Source organism: Schistocerca nitens, chromosome 8 (genome assembly GCF_023898315.1).
Source record: "Schistocerca nitens isolate TAMUIC-IGC-003100 chromosome 8, iqSchNite1.1, whole genome shotgun sequence".
Classification (NCBI taxonomy): Eukaryota; Metazoa; Arthropoda; class Insecta; order Orthoptera; family Acrididae; genus Schistocerca; species Schistocerca nitens.
Window position 1 is genome coordinate 251,136,477 of NC_064621.1, and position 21,174 is coordinate 251,157,650.

The window sequence follows — 21,174 nt, forward strand, 5'->3', positions numbered from 1 at the left end:
TTGGGAAACTTTGAGCCATTTGTGGATAGTACAAACTATAGCTATTACTGTATGCCAGTGCATAATTCAGTTTTCTTTTTTTTTTTTTTTTCAGTTACCCACTCGTTTCTCTCGTCGGTTGTCTAATTGTTAACCCAGACAAACTATTCAACAGCTGGCGAAAACTCTCATTTATCATTTCCCAACACAGAAAGCGTGCAGTCCAGTGGCTGAAGTATAAGGATGTAACACCTCTAGGATTAACCGTCTATAGAAAATAACATTATACATCAACGTACGTCCCATTTTATTTATTTTAGAATGAAATAAATTATACAACAACGGGTGCAATTCTTTTTCAAGAAGAGCAGAATAAAGTTACTACGAAAGAAATGAAACTGGTGTGTCCCAAAACAAAGAATCGCGTCAATATAGTCAGAGTAGAAAAACTGATTGTCGCAAGACAGAACGGAAAATCATCCTGATAATTGTTGGATAGCCACAAGTCCAAAGACAGTATAGTTGACAAGGCCAATTAGAGAGACATAAACACAGAATTACCAACGGCTGAGAAGTATACCGCTGTACGAGCAACAAAATGTAATGAATTTCATTTACCTATGTAAGTAGATTCTCAGTGTCTGTAATCTTTCAGCCTTGGGAAAATATCAAGTCTTTTGAAATAACAATAACCGAGCGTGGTGGTACAGTAATGAGATTGAGACTCGTATCCTCGAATACAGTGATTCGAATCTCCGCTGATTCCTCAGTCTTGGGTTGCCCACTGTGATTTGAGGCGAGGACTGGGATGATTTCTTCGAAAACGTAAGGCCGATTTCCTTCCCCAATCCACGATTGTACACCATCCGTAATGAACACATCGTCGAGAGGATATTAAACCCATTATTTCTTACTTTTCCAGATACTATGAAAAACATGGAACTATGAAGGAAAGAAGGGCCACTTCAGAGATTCGGCAGTCGATCTCAGAGTCCCTGATGAGACCATTTGTTACGAAGAGTAGATCAGAAGATCGAAAAGAAACAGCATCACAATGGACACTGCAGTGCTGGTAGCATAAGTAGTTCATCGGAACGTTCATTTACTTCGCGTTGCTACAAGATCATCTTCGTCCCCCTCCCCCTCTTTTGACGATAAATTTGGGATCATCAGAAAGAAGGAATATTAAATTTTAACGTATTTATGAGGTCGCTAGAGAAGGAGCACGAGCTCGGATAGATCTGGATGGAAAATACACTTACCCAAATAACAGAGAGGTCAGTTCGTGAAGAGGATCCTGCATGAGCAACACTTCCGCAATTATGGACGGCTATACAGGCAGCATCGCACAATATTTCTGGAAGCGGCGTCCAACGACTTGTTGAGTCCGTGCTATGTCGCGTTGCTGGACTACGTCGGGCAATGGGAGATCCGATACGATATTAGAAGGTATCCCATGACTACTGTCACCTCATTGTAGATCTCCTGGTAATGAACACGAATTTCTATGTTCAATAATAAGTGCTCTGAAAAATTCATTGAGATATTTATGACTTTCTTAACACTTTTACAATATGTTTTCGCTTAAAGCACTTAAAAAATTGATGCTTGGAGTATCATTTATAATATGGAACCAAAGTAAATTTTCTGGTACTTCCGTACCTGTTACTGGCTTCTCGAAATTCCACTAGTGAATTTAGCACTTCCTGCTTACAACGCATTTATGTTGGCGGTTACAAGAGATTTTATCTTCCGTATGATATAGGTAATGAGCAAAAGAGGTCTGCTTTTAACTTTTCAGATTCGGCTGGCTATTTCATTCCTGTCCTTTATGATTTTCCACCTGACAAAACAAGTCTTGCACCGGGGAAAAAAATTAAGTGTATTAGTCCTCGACTGCGAACAATAACTCAGGACTCACGAAGAGAGAAAATTATCTTCCGCTTCTCCGAGCCCCTTTGCTCCGAAAGATGCAGAATATTTGAATTTCTAAACTGTGCACGCTCGTATCTTTCTCATTTGCGGAGTCCTCCCTTGCACTCACAAATTATTTTTTAACGTCCCCATGAATACGTAATGAGCTGAAATTCGGCCGCCTGGGATGAGTTACGCACTGCAACGCTGGTCCCCATCCCAGGAGGCACGAAAGCTAGCTGAGATAAGCAGGTCTGGGGATTTCACAAGGAGGAGCTGGTTCAGCTGAGAATCCGGCGTTGCCTTCGAATTAAAAGGCAATCAAGATCCTATGATGAGATAGGAAATCGCTGATATTTTTACTCTATTGAAATTTTTCCGTGGAATAACAGCGTAATGAATGTCATCAATTCAATGAAGATTCGGAATTATGAAGCAAAATGGGCCACCTACTCAGGATGTGAGAACTTTCGTTAACGGGCACTTAATTTCGTGCTATGCTATATTGACCCATGCTGAATTTCGCGAAAGAAGACGAGTTCGGGCATACTAAGGGGACCATTGTTACAACTCGAGCAGTTCAGAAACACCGTGTTCATCATTTACAAAAAAGAAAAAAAACCTATGCCTTGTCGTTGTCAACAGTCATTTATCTTGACAGCCGCTCTATTTTTTGCAATTTTCTCTTATTCGTTCTTCATAGTTGTGATTCTTGATATGAACCTGAAATTTTCTGGTTACCTAATATGATAGGTCAGCTTAGGAGGCGATCGTGGTAAAGACAACGGTTGTCGAAAGAAAACTATAGTACTGATATTTTCTCTTTCGAGTCCTTCACAGTAAGAATGCTGCTTAATAACCTTCTTGACTTTCCTTCTCCAATAAAATTACGGTTGAGAACGATTTTAAGGACATTCTTTAACAGGATTAAGAATATTTCCTCTTGATGTTTCCTTCTTGTAATATTAGTCTCTTGATCTGCCTTTACGTCTAACTAAACATGGTCGTCATATTCTGTATCAGCACTTACGGTGCATTTGCCTCTACGGTGAGCGGTTTCAACATTCGAAACCATATAGAAATAATAGACCATCTGTCTTGGTAGTTATCTTCACATCCTTCTTGGCAGAGAATTGGTAATTAAAATATCTTTCCTGTCTATATACGTTCATGTAGCAAAAGAGATCCTCCACGTAGTCGCTGTTGTGTACCTGCCACCATTAATACCGATCGACTGTAGGTAGCATGGCTTAGCACTTGCTTTATTTTACTCGAGCCATTTGTCATATTTTCTCTCTAATGAATTTGTAATTAGACCATATGTAAGATACTTAAACTACTGTGTAACTTAATCATTTAGTTAGTAGATGATCGTCTATGCGCAAATAATTTGATTAAGAACGAGTAATTCTTGATACATAGCGTTTGATTTGTTAGATCAACATATATACAGAATTATGAAGCTGAATCTCTAAACCAGTAAGTTTGAATATATATATATATATATATATATATATATATATATATATATATATATATATATATATATATATATATATATATATATATGACAAACACTTTGAGTGATGTGTGATACAAGGAATCTAGCCGAGTGACGCTGAAAATAGATTCCCGTCCGCAGGAGAAAAGTTGCAGAAAGAGCTATGTTGTGGTTATTGTATTTCAGTAGTTAAACAACAGTACATTTAGGATTCATCATTATTTAATCCGTAAAATAATTATGAAGCGTACGTAATGTAGATGTTTCTCGTTATTAGAGCAAACTATTAAAAGCATTGTTCTTCAGTAACAGACGATATTCGGGAGGTAATGACAGCTTTTGTTTGAAACGCGCCTCTTTTCCCTCTTAATGTTCCTCAAAGTCACTTCTGAATTATTAAAAATTTTTATGCTAAGAATCCTTGTAATCTGTTGACTTGTGTTGTATGTCCTATGTAAGTTCATGGACTGCACTGCCGGAATAAATTAGTACATCCTTTTTGACGTTTCCAGTTCACTCAAGATTTATTGTTGCAACATTGCCTATTGAGTATGGTTACATTTACAGATTTATAGCGCAAGCGTTTCAGATGCACTGGGTATCGACCCACTCTGAAACATCCATATTAGTATGTGGTGTAGCCTCCAAGGGCCCCAAAGCAGGCGCTGACTCCGGCACCCGGTTGATCCTACACATGGCGAATACTCTCTTGGGATTCGTTACTGCAAGCCTACTCGACCTGTTCACATAGTTCTGTAGGAATTGTTGGTTGACAAGTCGCACGACTCACTTCTCGGCCCATCACATCCCACACGTGGTTGACTCCAGACAAGTCAGAAATTTGTGCTGGCCAGGGAAGTCGTAGCACGTCTTATAGAATACGTTGAATTTCATGGTCAGTTTGTTGGCGACCTTTATCCGGTTGGAACAAGAAATGATTCTCCAGTTGCAAAATAACGAGTCTAAAAACATTCTGCACGTACCGACCTATGGTTAGCGTCCTCTCCAGAAACACCAAAGGTGAAGGAGAGTAGTTTATCGCACCCCAGCAACAACGCCTGGGGTGACTACAGTGTACCATGGATAAATGCACCATACCTGACGGCGCTCATCGTGTCTAAATCGTACCCGCAGACAACCATCACTTCGCGCAGGCAGAATCCGCTTTCATCGCTGGAGACCACGGCGCGCCATTTCATCTTCCAACTGATCCTCTGACTGAACCAGTCGAGCCGTGCACGTCGATGCTGTGGGGTGAGTGGGAGATGGGCTAGAGGTATGCGTGTCCGTAGTCTTACTGCTAGTAACCGGTTATCAACAGTTCACGTGCTTTCACGAGCCCTCTTTCCTGTTCGAGTGAGCAGTACCATGTGCCACTGCTGCCCTTACAATACGACGATACTATCGAGCGTCTGTGCTGCGTGGACGTCCAGACCATTGCCTACGCGTGTGAGAATATTCTCTTGACCACCAATACCAACATCGTTACACAACTGACGCAGCCCATCCAACTTGTGTAGCATTCTACGAAAGGACCATTCTGCCTGTCGGAGGCTACAATCTGACACCTCTCAAACTCGCTCAGCCCGCTGTAGAAGACACGAGTGTGTGTTCGTTGCATGGTTGTCTGGTAAATTTTTCATAATGCGGGGCCACAGTCATAATATATTTCTTTGAAGTCATTACCGCCATTAGACTATTGTTTATTTACAGTGTTACATTTACACTTACACAATCATGATTTCGGCTTCAAAATGCCATTATCAAGTGTTTTCTGAAAGCAGGTTAGACAATAACAGTGAAATATATAACAAGTGATATAACCGTATAACAATCCATATATGTAATGCTTACTTCCAAATGTTATACTCGCGTCCGGCCATTCTGATTTAGGTTTTCCGTGATTTCCCTAAATCGCTCCAAGCAAATGCCGGGATGGTTCCTTTGAAAGGGCACAGCCGATTTCCTTCCCCGTCCTTCCCTAATCCGATGAGACCGATGACCTCGCTGTTTGGTCTCTTCCCCCAACCCAACACAACCCAACCCAAATCTTATAAAATGCCTAAGATGGCATACTGTCGTATTACAATGCACTATTAGACACATTGTCTAAGAGTCGATATTTCTGGCGGAGCCTACTGCTTTGTTTCGTTACTGAGTACACAATCTTGGCTGAATGTCGGTTGGCTAAGTGTCAAAGTGTCAAATTGTCTTGGTCATAGAAATTCCTGTTACAGACAGGTGACTTTTTTTCTTTTAGTCTTTGTTTGGACTCAGTGCAGTGTCCGGTAGGATAGGAAAGGTTAGCAACAATTTATTATCTTTGGTGGTTCTTAGATCTTTGCCGTACCTGTTTTAGTATACAATGAAGTTGCCTAAGATAAACAGGTACTGCAAAGATGTAAGAACCATCAAAGAAAATAAATAGTTCCTAACCTTTCCTGTACAAAGACAAAAAAAGGTCACCTGCTTGTAACAGGAATTTCCTTGACCAAGGCAATTTGACACTTAGCCAACTGTAATTCAGTGAATATAGTGTACTCAGTAATGGAACAAGCAGTAGGCTCTGCCAGAAATTACGACTCTTAGACAATGTGTCTAGTAGTGTATTTTAATATGACAGTATACCATCTTATGCAATTTATAACATTTGGAAGTAAGCATTACAAATATGGATTGTTATACGATTATATCACTTGTTATGTATTTCACTGTTATTGTCTAACCTGCTTTCAGAAAACACTTGATAATGGCAATTTGAAGCCGAAATCATGCTTGTGTAAGTGTAAATGTAACACTGTAAATAAACAACAGTCTAATGACGGTACTGACTTTAAAGAAATGGTTATCTGGGTTGTAACACACTGAGCCTTCTAGTTGTGAGCATTCCCTATTAAAAGGTAAACACATATGGCGCTCTGGTACCCAAGCCAATACGCTCGCTGTTGGAGGATGACGTTGAAACCATTATCACTGCATCTACTCTCTCCCAGGTGACATATGCCGTCTTTCCGGGTGTATTATTATTATTATTATTATTATTATTATTATTATCGGCAGTGCGTAAGCTTTCGCCTCACACGATGTTAGTGACTAAATTATTACGAATTTTATCTTGCTTATAAAGTCAAGCGTAATTATCAGAGCAACTCAACTGGTAGAAGAATTATCCCCATGCAGGTGTGTGCCTGTAAAGACAATGAAAGACGAAACTTTTACGCCTCTGTGTCCTAGCTCAAGAAAAGCTTAATCGCCTTCCCAGAATTAACATGTACCCGCTTTAGCAAACACTTCTAATATAAATTAATCATCGTGGATATTTCTCAGCAGGTTAATTTATCCTGGCCACCTTACTGCTATTTATTATCCTCAGAGCGCGGACTCTGTAGCTCCGCAGCCAAGGACGTTTTTGCTTCGCAGCCTCATAATCTCCTTACCCCTGGCAAAAGAAATTAATGGGGCTCCATATCTTTTATTACGGGTTCATAACTCGACTTTCTAAATTGTGGTCTGTTGTAATTGCATTTTTAGTCCTTTTAATACCCGCCGCTGTCTTCCGCGCTTTCTTAACAAACAAAACTTCCCGGTGATAAAATGTTGCCGGCTCGAGTGGCGAAGAAAGAGCGGGCTAGACGAGAAACGAGTAGCACCTGACATCGCCCGTCCCAGCAGGTATAACTTCGTTTGTTAAATCTCCGTCACACCAGCAAGAAATCAAACACTTAAGTAATCTCAAGTTGCTGTAGTTTATATTTCACACATCGATACACCAAATCTTAATGCTCTTAAAATATTGTCTACGAATATTCCATTACCTTCATTTCAAATCTTTTTGTTTTTTTTTCCTTTGTTTTCGGCACTTAATTTTTACTAAAGCAATCAGCAACGCATCTTCACGGAGTTCGCCATTTTTCGTGCAGTATTTCTTCAATGGTGTCGTATACAGGGTGTCCCAACATTTTAATGTCCAAATTATTGAGATGATACAAAGTTGTAAAATGAGTGATTATGTGGAACTAATGACGGCAAATATTTACATTATTATTAATACAACAATCATTAATGCCCATAGCAGCTGTTCAAAGATAAGAATGCAGTCTTAATTAATGTTCTGCAACTTCGTTGAACAGAACTGAAATAAGAATTCTAATACATCTAAATCAATTGTTTGCACACTTTTTTATGATACCGCCACTGTTATTGCTCCTACACTCCTTCTTCTAATGCATCTCAGCGGCAAATTTAAGGCCGCTTATTAGTGAATATTCCGTCAGCTCAAATTATATTTTGCTAACAATTCTTTGTCGAAAATTTAGGCCAACGGTCTATGTTTCGAGCAATCCGATTTTACATCGACGGCATTAAATTTATTCCATTTAGTAAATATGAAGGCGGATACTTTTAATTTATTTATTGCAGTTATTATAGTATCAGCTCCGCACGCCTACCATGAGTGTCATCCTGCATCTTATGTATCCTGGATCCTTAACACATGCCAGAAACGTTTGCCGATAAGGTTCGCATAATTACCTAATTAGAATAACTCCTGATGCTAAAGTTTTATCTGTACGTTCTTTGATGGCTGGGCTCTGTTCCCTATTGCATCATAAGTAAAATGCATGTATCCATGTACATATAACAGGTTGTGTTCCACTTTCAACAACCAGTTTTGAACTATAAATAGTGTAGTCTGCGCCAGCAACATCCATGCGTCAGGCAACTGTCTGTCATGAAACGTAAGGATATTGCAAAAAGGCAACTTCCACGTTACCATCATTATAGTTGTTGTACCACACTTTAATTTTCCGATCTCTGGTTCCTGACACAAAATAAACGTTTTAGAATCCTATCTCTTTTGTACGAATCGAATTTTAAAAGTGTTTGGACTCTCTGATTTTAGGCTTTCTGCCAAAAGTATCAGACTTTTCGGCGACATACATATCTTGCTTTTATGTTGTGGAAACGGTGATCCCTGTCAAGATCGAAGGCCTTCGAAGGAAAACAGTAAACGATAGAAATATCCCACTTTATGACAAAGAGTGTTTTGTTCTCGGAGAGAACAAAGAGATAACTTTAATATACTGTATTTCATTTTAATATATAATTAATTCGATAAAGAGCAGTTGCGATATGTTGTATATAGGGCGTCCGGAAATTTCCGTCACAAACTTCTAGGGCTTGTAGAGGGGAGTAAGTAGACAATATTTTGAAGTGGAACCCGTGTCCGACGTTTTCCATTTGGATGTTTAACTCAACATTTCTGCTTGAGTAACTGAATTATGCATAACGCAGTACAATTATTAGGTAACAATTCAAAAGTAAACACAACTAAACATCCATTTATCACTTAAGCACATTTGCTTGTATGAACACTTAAACATTATGTTCTGTACGTACAGTCAGCTGGGTTCTATTTAGTTTTGGAATCATGCAAACACGTAATGTTTAAGTGTTAATACAAACAAATGTACTTAATCGATAAATTGATGTTTCCTTATGTTTCCTTTCGAGCTGTGACCTAATAATTGTACTGCGTCTTCCGTAAATCAGTTACACAAGCAGAAGTGGAATCCGTCGGTCATGCGTTCCTACTCCAAATATTATGTACCCACTGCCCTCTCCAAGTCCTCGATGTTTGTTACGGAAATTTCGGAACACCCTGTGTATACAGAAGCATAGCTTTTAAACGACTATCTCATGGTGGTTAAGAGCAATGTCTTACGGAATAGCGAATCTAACGATAGGAAGAAAGATGTAGAAGAAGCAGGCTTGAGGCAGGATGAACTGTAGTTTACTGTGAAGGAGGATTTCAAATAGTGGAGCTTCTCTCAGAAGATATGACTTGTTCTTGATTACTTCTCCTGTGTCGTGGTCCATATTTAACGCGATTTACTAAGCATGAATTTAAAAAAAAAATATGACGAGGTTTCGAAATTACGAAGACGTCAGTCCGGTCCTAGATATATTGTTCCAAAAAGAAAATCATTAAATTCCTTAACTCGTTGTTGGGCTTTTCACAGAGCAAACGTTTATCGTTACGGGAAAAACTGCATTAAAGGGAAAGAGAGCCTCTTAATCTTGCAAGAACGTCATACTTTTTGTTTCCTTCCTGATGGGACATAAGCAGAAATGATAAAACTTCAGGAGTTTTGATATTTAAAGGAAATAGAGACTTGTCTTTCCCATGCAGCGCAGAGGAATGTATCACGAAGTGGTGCACGGAATGTCGACAGAACATCGTGCACCATCCGTCATACTACGGGCTTCGTTTTGCGTGCTAAGAATGAATCTTGATGATACGTTGATGTGAGCAACGAAATTTTTCCCCCTTTTTCCACTGCGTCCAGTAACCTGTGTCTGAGCCACATTCAGCTAGTAGAAACTTCAAGAAAGTGAAATTTACTGTCTAGGAATATGCAGTAAAGCGATTTATAATACAACGCAATATCATCAGTACCTTAATACCTAATTTTACATTTTAATTTCTTATTCTACTGACAGTTTACGGTCGCCATCCACATATAAGAAATCATACAGCCTTAATTAAATTCGCGGTGTAGCCTGCTTGTGAAGTATTATTCAAACAATAGAAAATCCAGGGGGCCTTCAGCTACCAGAGATTGTGGTCATGTGTGTGCGAGCTGTGTGTGTGTGTGTGTGTGTGTGTGTGTGTGTGTGTGTGTGTGTGTCTGTTGTCGATTTTTGTGTGACAGTCTTTTTGTTGTGCCTCTCTGCGACTTAACATCTCCACTGTATAATAATTTTGAAAAGCATTCCTTCGGCAGCATCTTTTTCAAATTACATACGAAGGATGTTCCACTAATTCTACTTATGAGAAGAGTGTAGTATTGCTGTTCTTACCTTGAAGAAGACAGATGATGAAGACGAGGGTATCCATTGTTAATTCTTTTCCACTTGAAGGAAGAGACACTTAGCACATTATCTGCACGCAGCCGCGTGTGGTCGACTGCTCCGGTAACCTGTTGGAAGAAGGACATACTAATTAATTCCCTTGTCTTAGTGAAACACTTATAGAAATCAAAGTGCTAGTGTCCGAAATATAACAAACTTGTCTTTTTTGTAGAATTCATCAACTCTAGAGTTTTTCTCTGTTACTGTGTCCTAAGCCACAGAATTTTTTTAAAATCTTTCCATCGCTTTCGAAGTTTTTAAACGGGCGTCTCCACTATTAACTCTACACGCCGAGAGACAGAATGGAGCACGCAGCTCGCAACAGTTTGGGGGTGATAGCAGAAGTTCTGCAATAGCTGTTTTTTTTCTTCTTACACAGCTACTGTTTACACTCCGCATGGGCATTATGAGTGACATCAGTTGAAGGATGCAAATTTGCGGAGCACACACTTACATTGGCGTGTTGAAAAGCAATGCCTCCGAATTTTATATGTGAAACTGCCAAAATTTTTTAAATAAAACAAACGTTTTTACCATTCTGCGTCTTTATTCTTTATGTCTACATATTTATAACCCTCTGCCGCTAGAGGGTTCCGAATTGTCTCGTGTAACATGACGGGTTGCAGTGTAACTATGACACTGGGCGAGAAACTGGGTGCAATAATTCGGAGTGTTGATGCACATATGGAGCACTCCCTCCTTCAGCATGACAATTCCAAGCCACACACCAACGCTGCGAGATCTGCAACAATCCACCGCCTTGGGTTCACTGTCATCTATTATTCCCCATACAGTCCAGACTATGGGCCATCCAATTTTCATCTGTTTCCAGAACAATTACTTCGAGAAGTTCATTTTGATCAAGCGGTGCAAGCAGAAGTAAGGTTACGGCTCCGTAAACAAAAGTCGAGCAGTGACGATATCAACAAACTGGTTTCTCGTTGGGAGAAATGTGTTCGTCACCATGGTGATTATGTTTAGAAATATATGGACATGAAGAATAGAGGTGTAGAGTGTTAACAACAGTCGTTTTATTTAAAAAGATTAAGAGTTTGAGCATAAAATATTCGGAGGCATTACCTTTAACCACATCCTCGTGTAACACAAGCATCGAGCATTTTAAAAAAACCACTGCGGCAATTGCTGGTGTCTTTACCAAAACCATCATCCCACGGTAGCAAACTGACTACCGCTATGAGGGCGGAGAAAATAACAGACAAAGTATTTATGACTTCGGGCTCATAAAAACTGCTCATCGAAATGCATCCCTGATGACTCATTAATTTACGAAAACTCCACATTTCTTCGAGGACTAATGAAGGACAATTTTACTATGTTGTGATTAATCAATAATATATATTACTGATCCTCAGAAGAACATGAAATAAAATATGAATGACAAATTTTCTCTAGAAGACGAATTATAATGATCGATTACTTGTTACCGAAAATGTGTCGCTTGTCAGGATCATAAACATTCGGCGCCACTTGAGACATAGTGGTGCTCTCTGCACAGCTCACAACGCACTTGCTAATTCATAGTCGTTTGAGTATTTTAAACAATTGACCGGGTTTTGTAACTGGAAAAGCATTCCATTTTCAGGGACAAAACCGTGAAGTTGAATACTACATCTAGCCGGCCACTGTGGCCGAGCGGCTCTAGGCGCTTCACTCTGGAACCGCGCTGCTGCTGCGGCCGCAGGTTCGAATCCTGCCTCGTTAGTGGATATGTGTCATGTCCTTAGGTTGGTTAGATTTAAATAGTACTAAGTCTAGGGGACTGATGACGATCACATGTTAAGTCCCATAGTGCTTAGAGCCATATGAACCACTTGAACTACATCTACATTTACATACATACTCCGCCAGTCACAGTACACCTCATGGTGCAGAGTAAATCCTACCAATATTAAAGACTTTTTATCTCATTCCATATGTTTATGTCGTGCAAAAAATGACTCGTCTGACTGTGCCTTAACCTCCCGTACTTAATTTATATGATCGTTACACGGGATATGCGAAGCTCTCAGTATAATGGTCACCAGACTTCGTCGAATACAGGTCATCTAAATTGCACAGTCTATGAGGACTTACTACGAACTGAGAGTCAACCTAAAAAAGGCGAAAGGAGTAGGAGAACTGGAAACCACGAGGAATTCTGTACAGTGGTAGCAAAATTACGCATGACGGACAAAGGAAGGAGAATTTAAGCCGAAGACCATCATGGGCAAAGGGCCCATTCTTGGACAAGATAAGTCTACTAGTGAAAAACAAAGACCTTAAACTGAGGAAGAAATTTCTGGGAATTTACGTCTGGAGTACAGTAGTATATGGAATTGAGTCATGGACAGTGGGAAGACCGGGACAGCAGAGAAAGTAAGTGTTTGAGATGTAGGGCAGCAGAAGACTGTCGAAAATTCGGTGGACTGATAAGGTACGTATGGAAAACACTGACAAGAGCAAGGGACATAATGCTAGGACATCAGGGAGAAACTAGTATAGTACCTGAGGTAGCTGTAGAGGCTATAAAATCTGAGGACAGTGACTGGAATGTATTTAAATAATAAATACATTTGTATGTAATAAATTAATTTTGTATACAGTTAATGTTTTAACTAATTCATATTTAATTTAATATTTAATTAATATATAATTTTAATAGATACAACGCTAATGTCAAGCGGTAGACGTGCAGCGACAGTGTATCAAAGTAGTTGTTCCACAAATGGGAATGGAGCATTATCTCTAAATCAAGTTTTCAAGACATTATCCAGCATGTCTTGAGGTAGAGAAAAGTGTGCTCCAAGTTTTTCCCACACTCTGACTCTGCACGAAAACAATAACCTATGGACCCCTACTGCAACTTGGCTGAAACTGAAAATGCGGAAAATTCTTTTCTGGGAACAAAACACGGGTCACGAGACTTGATGTTATCAGTAAGACCCTATCACAAAATGAGAAAGTGCAGAAATTCAGATGAAAGTTCAGAGTTTTGAGAACATAACCGACATTCAAGCCCACGTGACCTGTATTCGAACATCCCAAAGAAGCACTTTCTGGTATCTGCACATGAACGTTCAGTGCATTACACCCAAATGGAGGGCGAATATATACAACACCTGAAGCATTAGAACCGACACTTGTTATTTTTTTTTTTTATTAATCGACTGTCGAAACTTTTTGGACTGGCGGAGTTCCTGTTGATGCGGAAATGCGGATAGCGCAAATAAGGGCGACGGCCCACTGAGCGAAGGTGAGGTGCCGGATACGTGCAGTGCGGTACTTACGGGCAGCGAGCCGTCGCTGGGACACACGTCGAGTGGCGGAGCCCGCGGCACTGAGGCGACAGCGGCGGAGGGGCAGAGCGTTCCGTCTACCTGCGGTGCGCTGCGCTGCGTGAGAGCGGTCCCACCAGGGGCGCAGTGTTCCGGGCCGCGCCTGACGCAACGTCAGCCTCAGAGGGCGCTGCGGATAGCATCGTGGCCCCGCCTAGGGCGCAGGGAGCAGCCAGCCGGGCTTCCACCGCTACACACTACACGCCACGCGGTGGACCTTGTGCGGCACCGAGATACGCCGCAGAAGCCTTGAGCGACATCCGGAGGGCCACTGTGTCGAGGCAGACAATGGCGGTGGCGGTAGCAGCTGCGTTGTCGTACAACGCAAGCAATTACCGGCGGACGGCGCCGAGTTAGGCCAACTCGCAGCCGCTGCACTGTCAGATCGCTAGCTCTGAGAATGGCGCTTACTACTGGAAACTACGACGCGACGTCACAACGTTTTATCACTACGAAAATATAAAGTGGAGATTCTTTTCTGCGAATCAAAGCCTCAAAACATTGCCACTTTTTTCGAACTGTCTACAGGCGTTATAATAATAAGTGGGGCTCACTGTAAAGAAATATTACAAAAACTGGGTATCCTTACGGCATCAGGTGCATACATGTACCAACCTATTGTTGACATCAGGGATAACATTACGAAGTACTTCACTACTATAAGACGCGATCAGAAAGTTTCATTTTGATGACATTGCTGCAGCATATACACTACTGCCCATTAAAATTGGTACACCACGAAGATGACGTGCTACAGACGCGAAATTTAACCGACAGGTAGAAGATGCTGCGTTATGCAAATGATTAGCTTTTCAGAGCATTCACACAAGGTTGGCGCCGGTGGCGACACCTACAACGTGCTGACATGAGGAAAGTTTCCAACCGATTTCTCATACACCAACAGCACTTGACCGGCGTTTGCCTGGTGAAACGTTGTTGTGATGCCTCGTGTAAGAAGGAGAAATGCGTACCATCACGTTTCCGACTTTGAAAATGGTCGCATTGTAGCCACTAGCGATTGCGATTTATCGTATCGCGACATTGCTGCTCGCGTTGGTCGTGATCCAATGACTGTTAGCAGAATATGGAATCGGTGGGTTCAGGAGAGTAATACGGAGCGCCGTGCTGGATCCCAACGGCCTCGTATCACTAGCAGTCGACATGACAGGCATCTTATCCGCATCGGTGTAACGGATCGTGCAGCCACGTCTCGATCCCTGAGTCAACAGATGAAGACGTTTGCAAGACAACAACCATCTGCACGTACAGTTCGGCGACGTTTGCAGCAGCATGGACTATCAGCTCGGAGACCATGGTTGCGGTTACCCTTGACGCTACATCACAGACAGGAGCGCCTGCGTCGGTGTACTCAACGAAGAACCTGGGTGCACGAATGGCAAAACGTCATGTTTTCGGATGAATCCAGGTTCTGTTTAAAGCATCATGATGGTCGCATCCGTGTTTGGCGACATCGCGGTGAACGCACATTGGAAGCGTGTAATCGTCATCGCCATACTGGCGTATCACCCGGCGTGATGGTATGGGGTGCCATTGGTTACACGTCTCGCAAACCTCTTGTTAGCACTGACGGCACTTTGAACAGTGAACGTTACATTTCCGATGTGTTACGACCCGTGGCCCTACCCTTCATTCGATCCCTGCAAAACCCTACATTTCAGCAGGATAATGGACGATCGGATGGTGCAGGTCCTGTACGGGCCTTTCTGGGTACAGAAAACGTTCGCCTCCTGCCCTGGCCAGTACATTCTCCAGATCTCTCACCAACTGAAAAAGTCTGGTCAGTGGTGGCCGAACAACTGTCTCGTCACTATACGCCAGTCACTACTCTTGATGAACTGTGGTATCCTGTTGAAACTGCATGGGCAGCTGTACCTGTACACGCCATCCAAGCTCTCTTTGACGCAATACCGAGGCGTATCAAGGCCCTTATTACGCCAGGCCAGAGGTGATTTTTCTGGGTACTGATTTCTCAGGATCTATACACCCAAATTTCGTGAAAATGTAATCACATGTCAGTGGTAGTATAATATATTTGTCCAATGAATACCCGTTTATCATCTGCATTTCTTCTTGGTGTAGAAATTTTAATGGCCAGTTGTGTATCAACCTGTGTCGACATCAGGGATATCATTACAAAGTACTTCACTTCTATAAGATGCGATCAGAAAGTTTCCTTTTGAGGACATTGCTGCAGCATATATGTAACGTAGTGCGACTCTAATGCCAATATCCACTGAACAGCTAAAACATTATGACCACACACCACCACGACGTTGGATGCCGCCTGGTGGCGCTGCGGACACGTGAGGCGGTAACAAAGTATGTAAGCGGAGCAGACACGGTTTATCCTAGCGAAGAAATGTGACGCAAATTGGGAAAGCCATTGAGATAGCGACTTTGACAAAGTACAGATTATTATTATGGCGAGCCTGTGAACGAAACTGGTCGGATGTTCACGTACTACTGTCGTGAACACCTACTGCAAGAGGCTACCTAAAATAGCTTCATTTAAAATCTTCTTTATATCGCGTGTAGTGTTTACACCGTGTGGATTTCATATGTTAAGTCGCTTGATCTGAAATAATATTGTGTTGCACCGTACGTTGATTTGGTGGTTTTGTACTAAGTAAAACCTTTCCCCTATTCCGGACGCAATGAATGTATGGTTTAATTAAATTAATTGATAAAATGACTCTGAGCACTATGGGACTTAACATCTGAGGTCATCAGTCCCCTAGAACTTAGAACTACTTAAACCTAACTAACCTAAGGACATCACACACATCCATGCCCGAGGCAGGATTCGAACCTGCGACCGTAGCGGTCGCGCGGTTCCAGACTGAAGCGCCTAGAACCGCTCGGCCACACCGGCCGGTAAATTAATTCAAGTGACTAAAAACTTCGTCATGAGGCATCTAGGAAACCTCCCTTCGTTCAGATATAGCTTTTACGTGTATAGTCCTCCCAGACAGATTTACCTATCTTTTTGAAGCTTTGACACGTTGCAACACTGACGCAAGAAATCATCAAAAATCACTCGTGTAGACACTGGAAAAAGTAGCACAAATCAAGTGGGATTCCCAAGGTCGTCATACATGATTAAAATTAATTTCTTATGAGTTATTTTATTTACATATTCGACGGGAGTTATCTCAGTAACGGTTGTTTAAAACATAATGTATAAAATACAAATTTCGCTAGAACAATCATACATAAATGAATTGTATTACAGCGATTGTGGCCATTTGACACGTTGTAGAACGGCATTTCAATGTTATCGCAATAGCTGAGCAACGCGCTTTGTAACAAAGGAACCATTTCTCATTCCTGTCCTGGCCGTGGATTGGAGGATATTTTCCATTGTCTTTTTGTTGATCAGTCAAGTATCGGAAGACTTAGAGACATGGGTATGACGCGAGCTGGAGTGGATCACATTGTCGATAATACCTTGAAAGGGAAGAACCAGAAGAAGACAACGCATTTCATTTCATCATGGATTTTACATTATGACATATCAACAATACAAGTTGTGCGTCTGGTTATCGTCAGATGCCTCTTCACAACAACACTTAATTACTGCGCGACTGCTACGGTCGCAGGTTCGAATCCTGCCTCGGGCATGGATGTTTGTGATGTCCTTAGGTTAGTTAGGTTTAACTAGTTCTAAGTTCTAGGGGACTAATGACCTCAGAAGTTGAGTCCCATAGTGCTCAGAGCCATTTGAACCATTTTTTTGAACTTAATTACTTCCGTTAGTGCTGAGCGTCTTACGGAGCATTTCCTTTGCTTCCTAACCTTAACGAGAGAGACGTATTCCTTGGTAACTTGGAATGTGTAACCAACCCAGATGAATGGTGAAAGGTCGGTGCCGGTAGCGTCAAATCTAATAAATGAGTTTAAAAAAAGAATAGTTGTGTGTTATAAACACATATGTAGCTAAATGTGTATATTTTTTAAACAGTCTGAAGGATAGGAATAATGTTTGATACCCTTACAGCTTATTGTAAACTGCGAAATATTTTTTAAAAGTTCTCTTACACAAATACGCAAAGAAAAATACAGTTAAAGAACTACGCAGTTTAATACCCCAGGTCATTATAAATATTACCTGGTAACATGGAATAAGTACCACGTACTACGCCCGGTAGGGGTTGGCGTTGGGTGGGGATAGGAGGCCTTAAGTTTGACAGATTACAAGAAGGTTTAATGCTTACAGTAGTACAGGATGAAGCTCCCCGTTTTTTGTTTGCAGATTTTATGACTCGCTCCACTCGCTTGGATGATGCAATCTGACTACATGTTGGCTTTAGCACCACCACATTAACGTCACTTCACACATTCGTGAAAATAATTTAATCTGTCACTTGCAACAGACACATCAGCTGTTAGTCCAGCCTGAGTGTTGCATTTTAATTATGTCATGAAAAATGCAGCATCGTGAAATAATACCAGTGAGTTTCCGTGTACCGCCAGAGGACTCACAAATAACTCACAATAACATAGTCAATCAAATCTGCGTGAAACTGTGCTGCCGTTCATAACAACAGTCCAAACAGTGCATAGGTTTTACTTGCACCGTCAGTGCCTGAATTACATACAATACTCATTTTAATATCATAGAACGATATTTGCTGAAAGATGGAGTGGAAATAGAATGTGCTATCACTCAGCTACGAATGGTTCCTTAGAAAAGATCCTGACGATGTTTACAAGTGAATTACCTGTCGAGCAAAAAGAAGGAATCCGAGTTGTCTCTCTCCCCCCCCCCCCCCCCCACCCCACCCCCCTCCGAGCTTCCATCGGATAGTGTGCAGAAATTCACTACGATGTAACATAAAACTAGTCACATCGGTTATAACTATTTTAATAATAATGACAAATTTCCTCTTTTTCTTCCTTCTATTGCTCTTCCCATTCGTCCTCTCTCTCACTTTTTATATCTTCGTATATATCTACGCATACTCCATAAACCACCATATGGGGCATGGTGAATTAGTCATTCTCTTTCCTGTTCTCCTCGCAAATGTAACGCGGGAAATACGACTATCTGTACGCACGAGCCGTAATTTCTCTTATTTTGTCTTCGTGACCCTTAAGCGAGATTAAATCGTTCTGTATTCAGTGGCAAATTTTGGTTCTCTTAGCTCTTTCAACAGTGTTTCGCGAAAGAAACGTCGTCTTCTGTCGAGGGATTCCCATTTGAGTTCACTGAGCATTTTCGTGATTCGCGCGTGGTGAACCAACCTACCGGTATCTTGTCTGGCACCATGCCTGTGAAGTGCTTCGATATCTTCCTTTAACCTGACCTGTCGTGAACCTCAAAGACTCTAACAGCACTTGAGAACTTTTAGCACAAGTGTTATATTCGCGATCTCCTTCTTAGATAGGCTACACATTCCTATCATTCTCCTAGTAAACCGAAACTGACCTCTCGCCTTCGCCACTACCAATCTCACGTGCTTTTTCCAGTTCACATTGCTTTGCACCTTAACGCTTAGACATTTAGTTCAAGTGACTGTGTTAAGCTGCAGACCACTAATACTCTATTCGAACATTACATGACTGTTTTTTCTATTCATTTACACTTTCCTAAATTTAGAGCAAGCTACCATTCATCAACTGAAAGAGAAATTCTGTCCAAATCGCTCACCGACGACACATTTCAGTGTACTACAGCGTAATTAGCAAACTGTTCCAGACCAATGTATACCCTATCCCTCAGATCGTCTACGTATGTAAAGGAAAAGAGCAGTCCTATCTGCTTTGCACAGGGCACTTCTGACGGTACCCTGGTCTTTGACGGGCATTCGCCGTCCAATATAATGTACTGGTCTCTCTTGCTTAAAAACTTTTCGAGCTATTCAATTTTCTGAGAAAAGTTTGCGTATGCTTACACCCTTGTTAACAGTCTTCAGTGGGGCATTGCGTGTCAAAAGCTTTATGGAAATCAAGGAATGTGAAACCTGACCTTACTCATCATCCATGATTCGCAGGATATCGTACGAAAATGAGACTAACATTGGATCTGTCTTATTATTACCAGTACTTCACTTTTTTCTTAAGTTAAGTGAAACAGTAATAGGTTACAAAGATACAGTTGCAAAAGAACACTCACAGGATTGCGGTCGTCCGGCAGCAGCTAACATGGTCATTATACGAATATATACTAGGTGTTCAAAGAAATGGCAATTTAAATATTGTGTTATTCTTTTGTTGTACTTGTTTAAAAAAGTAATGTGTAAAGAAATGGACAATTTAGAAAGCTGGTTGATGAAGGACCAATAAAGAGATAAACACATGTATAAAAAATTATTGTGTCAGGTTAATATTTAAAGAATTTACACAGGAAAATGAGAATTCGTTTTCGAAACGCTTAAATTTACTAGCAGTTCTTTCATAACACTTTTTTGTTTTCTGTGTGCAAAAGGCTTGCCGAAATGAGTGATGGATGCAGAAATTCCCTTTCATGTCGTGATAGAAGTCGCTGTCGTTGGGTACCCATCGGGTCACGGTGAAGCAGCGAACAGAGCAACGGGTGTTGCTGAGACGTAGCCCGCAGGCGGGTAGGAATGCTGGGTGTTGGCACGAAGCGAGCTTCCCAGGCAGCGATCGGCAGCGAGATTGGTCCCCCGACGGAATCCATTGACGCCCGAACGGCCGCCATCGCCAGGGCAGCAGTCGTACGTCGGCAAGCAGCTGTTGCTATTCTGCACGGCGACGGAGAACTCACATCACCGGGTCGGCATCAGATAGCTCATCGCCTTCTTCTGCTGGTACTGTGTTCGACCTCAACGTTCTCACTGAGCGAACCAAAGCAGAATTCTAGAGACCAAATCTCCATTCTGTACAAAGATTACTTTTTCCTTTTATTTATTTAGGTTATGGGCTAAGGATTGTGGCCCCATAGCTAAGTGGGATAGAGTCAGGCTACAATTTCGAAGGCCGTAGAGCAGTACTCGGTACTTCCTGTTGAAACTTCCTAGCAGATTAAAACTATATGCCGGATCAGGACTCGAACCTTGGACCTTAGCCTTTTGATTACAAGTACTCCACCGACTGAACTACCCAAGCACGATCCATGACCCGTCCTCACAGTTTGACATCCGTTAGTGCCTCATCTCTTACTTTCCAAATTTCACAGAAGTTCTCCTGCGTAACTTGCAAGAGCAGCACTCCTGGAAGAAAGGTTATTCCTGAGACCTGGCTTAAGCACAGCCTGTGGGATGTTTCCAGAATGATATTTCCATTCTGTAGCGGAGTGTGCGTTGGTATGAAACTTCGTGTCAGATTAAAACTGTGCGCCCGATAAGACTTCGAGTCTTTCTGTTACATATGGCCTTTATCGTCTCCGGTAATGACTTGTATATATGAATGATATGGACCCACGGTAATCCGACCACGTCTAGGAATGAAGAGAGAGTGTTATGAGCGAACAGCGTAGTTTTCACCGGAAGTAATTTTTGGATCGTATCAAAATAGTTGTCATATGAGTCGTGATGGATGTAAGTATAG

At 41.5% G+C, this 21,174-nt stretch overlaps 1 protein-coding gene across 1 annotated transcript in view; it reads right to left on the reverse strand.

Annotated features, from left to right (window-relative positions):
* The window catches only part of LOC126199508 (mucin-5AC), an 846,751-nt gene that overhangs the window by 384,582 nt on the left and 440,995 nt on the right, over window positions 1-21,174 (reverse strand). The window contains exon 5 of the mRNA XM_049936430.1: window positions 10,256-10,374. Coding sequence (XP_049792387.1) covers window positions 10,256-10,292 — 37 coding nt within the window. The 5' untranslated portion in view covers window positions 10,293-10,374. The remainder of the gene's footprint in view (window positions 1-10,255; window positions 10,375-21,174) is intronic.